Raw genomic sequence first — 5314 nt, 5'->3', positions numbered from 1 at the left:
ATGTATATAAACTGTGAAGTTTTTGTCCCTGAGAGCACAAGTTTGGTGGAGCTATCCCCCTTGTGCCCAGCGCTGAATAAACAAATATCTGCTACTCAGAGATACAAGTCTGTGAGTAGTTCTTTTCCAGCCCTTTTCTCGGCATCACTACCATGGTCACCACTAAAATGTGTCCCCAAGTGCTACATTTACAAGTTTTTTGAGCATTCCCAGGGATGGTGATTCTGCCACTTCTCTGGGCATCCTGTTCTTGAGCACCCTTTCAGTGAAGAAATTTTTCCTAACATCCAAACTAAACTTGCCTTGGTGTAACTTCAGGCCATTGCCTCTCAACCTGTCACTTGTTATCTGGGAGAGTGACCCCCACCTGGCTACAACCTCCTTTTAGGTAGTTGTAGAGAGTGATAAGGTCACCCCTGAGCCTCCTTTTCTCCAGGCTAAACGTCCCCCATTCTTTCCGCCACTCCTCACAAGATTTGTGCACCAGGCCCTTCACCAGCTTTGTTGCCCTTCTCTGGACTTGCTCCCATACCTCAATGTCTTTCTTGTAGTGAAGGGTCGAGAACTGAACACAGGATTTGAGGTGCAGCCTCACCAGTGCCAAGTACAGGGGAATGATTGCTTCGCTAGTCTTGCTGGCCACACTGTTCCTGGTATAAGCCAGGATGCTGTTGGCCTACTTGGCCAGCTGGGCACACTGCTGGCTCATAGATACGAGCTGGGCTTTGACCCTTCTAATTTTCTCCTCGCATAAACTCACAACACCCTTGTAGTCCTCCTGAGTTGACTACCTCTTCTTCCAAAGGTGATAACACACTTTTTTTTCCCCTCAGCTTGAGACAAAGCTCTTTGTACAGCCAGGCTGGTTTTCCCTGCTGGCTCATCTTGAAGCACATGGGGATGGCCTGCTCCTGTATCTTTTAAAATTTGTTTCTTAAAGCATGTCTAGCCTTCATGGACTCCTTTGCCCTTCAGGACTGCCTCCTAAGGGACTTTCTCAACCAGTGTCCTAAACAGGCTGAAGTCTGCCCTCTGGGAGTTGAAGGCAGCAGTTCTGCTGACTCCCCTCCTTGCTTCTCCAAGAATCAAAAACTCTGTCCATGATTACAGCCACCGCATCACTCACCAGTCCTCTGTTCCCAAACAGCAGGTCCAGCAGGGCACTTCCCTGGTCAGCTCCCTCACCAGCTGCATCAGGAAGTTATATTGCACACACTCCCTGAACCTTCTAGTCTGCTTCTTCTCTGCTGTGCTGTAGTTCTAGCAGACATCTGGTAAATTGAAGTTCCTCAGGAGAACAAGGGCTAGTGATCACAAGACTTTTCGCAGCTGCTTATAGAAAAATTCAACTGCCTTTTCATCCTGCTTGAGTGGTCTGTAACAGACTCCCACCAGGATATCTGCCCTGTCCACCTTCTTACCCATAAACACTCAACCCCCTCAGCATTTTGATTAAGCACCAGACAGTCGAGACAGTCCCTGACATACAAGGCTACCCCACTGCCTCATCTTCCTTGCCTATCCCTTCTGAAGAATTTATAGCCCTCCATTTCAGCAGTCTAGTTGTGTCTGTCATCCCACCATGTCTCTGTAATGGCAACTGTCATAGTTTTCCTGCTGTACAATGGCTTCCATTACCTCCTGTTTGTTGCCCATGCTGTGTGTATTGGTGTAGATGTGCTTCAGTTGGACTATTCAATCCCACCACCTTTTTGGGGAGAGAAGCTCTAATTGCTGAGTTACCATTCTCAGGTCCTTCCATGGTTTCTAACACAATCACTCTTGTATCCTTGCGGCTGCATGGATCTCCATCTCCTGCCTCTACTCAGGTGGCAGAATGAAGGACCCTGCTAGCACACCATCCCTCAAACAGTGAATATATTTTCTTCCTCCATTTCACCCCTGTTGCTTTTGGCCAGTCTGTTTGCCACATCTGGTCACAAATGTTATTGCTACCAAAACTTAGGGAAAAAACTTCTTTTCAGATTATTCCACATCTTCCATTTGTGTCTCCTCCCCTCTTTTGTTTGGTTTTGGTCTTTTTTTGTTGTTGTTGGTTTTTTTTGGGTTTTTTTTACAAAATATGTGTTTGCTCTTGTTGGCTGAAATGCTCTGGCTTTTCTTACCTGATGACAAATGTGTTGCCAGGATGTTAACTTTTTTTTAGAAGCAGTCTTGAGTTTGGGAAGCCTGTACAGAGAAAATATTTAACCATACTGTGGAAACTAAGAAACCTTGTGAAATATGTCTTGAGTATCTGCTCTCACAGCTGATGAAACGTTTGGGAATGAGTGTACTGGCATGTGATCCTGTCAGTGTCATCACTGGTCTAGTGTCACCTTAAGTGTGGAGACTGAAGTGATAGCTGGTGTCTGAAATGATACATGTGCTTACCACGACTTCTTGTTGGTTATGCTGACCTAGATATTTTTGGTTGATTTATTTGGTCTCCCTCAAAACCACCTATTGCTGATTTCTGGGGTGGTTTTTTTTTTTGTGTAACCTGTTATCAATAAATGGGAAATAAACTATAAATTTATATAGTTAGAACAGCTTCCTAGTTTAGCTTCTTCCTTCTGTTATCTTAAACAGTCAGTGTGATATTTACCCCATTGCCTGTATATGACTTCATTCTGTCTGAAAGAGCTCTGCATTGTGAGCCTTCTGCCTTGATTTGGATTCAGCTGAGAAGCATTCAGCTTTGAAAAAGTTAGTATGCTGCAAGTAAAACTTTAGTTCTGTACGTGTGAAGTTCTTCCCCTGTACCCTGACCACATACTCATTCAGAGAAGACAGAATAAAGACGGAAACCAGCAGGCACTTAGTGTAGCACTTGAAGAAAGTGCAACTTCACCATGTGTATGGGCATTATATTCCACTTTTACATCCTTGGCAGAATGGTCAATGAAGCATAAAAATATTTCCCTCTTCCTCCTGTCCTCCTCCTTTACAGCACTTCTTTATGCTGTTCAGACAATGTATTTAATTTTTAATATGCTGAGTAGTTAACTAATTTAAAAAAATATTTTGAAGGGTGTGTTTGATACTTGCTTCTTACAATTAAATATTAATGTGGAATTATTTGACTTTGGTAGTGACCCCATACATCTGTTCACCTTATTGGGATATTTTACAAGGACAGTGGCAGGTGCAGGCAATTGCCCACTTCAGCAGTGCTTTGACATACTTGATCTGTTTCTCCTTCCCACAGGAAAAGCTTTGCCAGCAGAAGTACAATGTCTCCTGCATAATGATCATGCCCCAATACCAAAGGCAAGGATTTGGAAGGTTTCTCATTGATTTCAGTAAGTGAAGTGTTTTATTTACACTTGTGATCCAAGGAGCTAATGGCTCTTATATGAAAGTGTAACATATGAAACTTTATTTAACTTGCTTTGTTGTTTTTATCAATAGATAATGGGATTTCTGTTTATATTTACATAGGATAGAAAAGCTCCCTGAAGTGAAAAACTTAGTGCTGCTCTGTTATTGTACTGGAGGAAATTGAGAATGGATCTCTCGGTAGTAATATTAGCTCACAAAGCTATTACCCTCAATGAATTGTCTAAATTACTTTCCATTTTGCCTTGCTCATTAGTATAAGAAGAGGCAATTATTTGTGATTATAGCTAAGAAAGTGTTAGTCCAAGGCATTCACTACATTCTAATATTTCTAACTTGTATCATCTTTTATCTAAAAAAAATGTATTAATTGAAGAATTGCCACCAAGAAAGAATGTATTTTGGGGTTTGTGTTCAAGTTTATCACTTCCTTAGTGAAAATTGTTACCAAAAAAAAGTGTAGGCGTTCATGGCTGTACATGTACTTGCTGCTTTATTTTGTTGAGCTGTCTGACCTGTTAGAATGCTTTAGGCACACTTGTTTAAATATAGATTTGTTATTCCCCAAATCTTCAAGGTGCAATGGAACTCCAAACAAAATTATCTAAGGAAACTTACCAGTTGAATGTCCTCATTATTACTGAATACAGCTTTCTGCTGAAATTTAGAGGGAGAATGATAAGGAATTAGTGTATATTGTGTGGTTGGTTTTCACTATTACGTTTTTTTTAAAGCACTGTAGAATTACATGACAGTAGAGGTAGTTCAGATAATAGGATTCCTGCCCTGAAGGTGTATGCAAGAACATTAAAATGCAAATAATAATATGTTGCAGTATAACAGCAGGACAAAGACAATAATTTGTAACTGTAGAGTTTTCAAGTTCTGTGTCTTGCAGTGTTCAACCCAGCATGACTGCACTAGTGTGTGTAAAGATACTTAGTATGTCTCATCATTGTATGGCTTTATAAACAGCTTTCACTGTACCCCTGTGAGTTAGGTAAGGCTGGTTCTGGACCACTTAATCTGCCATTGAAATGTGGCTGGCACTGGAGTGGAACACAGCAGCTGTTCCATTGTGTGCCTTCTGCAACCTTTTAGGCAAGGCACTGAGAAGCGCCACGTATTTCTGGGAATGTGGAGTGAACTTTAAACTTAGGTAGGAATTGGCCTTGTTGTAGGATTAGAATCCTTTTTTTTGGCGAAAGGAGATGGGAAACTCTTAGTAGGTACATCTGGTAAGTACTTCCAAGCTTTTTCTTTCTTTGTTACTCTATGGTGTCTTCCAGGAAAAAAAAAGGCACTCTTAAGAAAATGTGATTTTGGTTGTGTTTGCAATAGTTATATATGCAAGCCTGATGGCACAGCTTTGAAATCTGTGGATTCCATAGAAAATCTGTGTGCTGTGCCTTTCCAGATACTGTGCTGTGTGCTACTCAGTCTGGGAAAATTAGTAGGGTATGTAGTCTTCCTTCGGGCAAAATCTGGAAGCCCATTGGGTTGTTCAAATCTTTAGGTTTTATCTGATAACTTGCAACATGACCTAGTGGTGTCCTTAGCTTGGAGCTTGTCTGATGTTATTCTTACACCTCTCCTCTTTGCAAACACCTTCGTGTCACAGGTGTAGGCTGCAGCTCTGTGAGCTGGGCATAGTCCAGAGACCACCTTTAGCTTCTGCTGTAGCTAGCAGACTGCCCTCTTCTTGAGCACAGTCAGTCCTTCAGTACCTTCCCAGAGTATTTTTTCTTTTTGTTTTCTGGACAGAGGTTCCCTTAACTAGCTGGGAATCAGGCTGTCTTAGTTGCCAACAGATTGAAGAACCAAGAGGTGACGGAGAAAATCTGGCTCTCTAGCACGAGTGAGATGCAAACTGCATGAGAGCTAGTGAGAACTGCTTGTGGCTGGTGTTCCCTAGATACAAAAAGGAAGGTAAAACTTTCGAGGCTAATTTTGTTAGGTTGCATTTATGTCT

At 41.8% G+C, this 5314-nt stretch overlaps 1 protein-coding gene across 1 annotated transcript in view; it reads left to right on the top strand.

Moving 5' to 3' along the window:
• The window catches only part of LOC103807162 (histone acetyltransferase KAT6B-like), a gene marked incomplete at its 3' end in the record, with an annotated part of 77879 nt that extends 74574 nt beyond the window's left edge, over positions 1 to 3305 (top strand). The window contains exon 11 of the mRNA XM_009079883.1: positions 3212 to 3305. Coding sequence (XP_009078131.1) covers positions 3212 to 3305 — 94 coding nt within the window. The remainder of the gene's footprint in view (positions 1 to 3211) is intronic.
• Positions 3306 to 5314: the final 2009 nt, after the last annotated feature.

Source organism: Acanthisitta chloris, unplaced genomic scaffold (assembly GCF_000695815.1).
Source record: "Acanthisitta chloris isolate BGI_N310 unplaced genomic scaffold, ASM69581v1 scaffold23368, whole genome shotgun sequence".
NCBI lineage: Eukaryota > Metazoa > Chordata > Aves > Passeriformes > Acanthisittidae > Acanthisitta > Acanthisitta chloris.
This window is presented reverse-complemented; position numbering and strand designations above follow the sequence as displayed.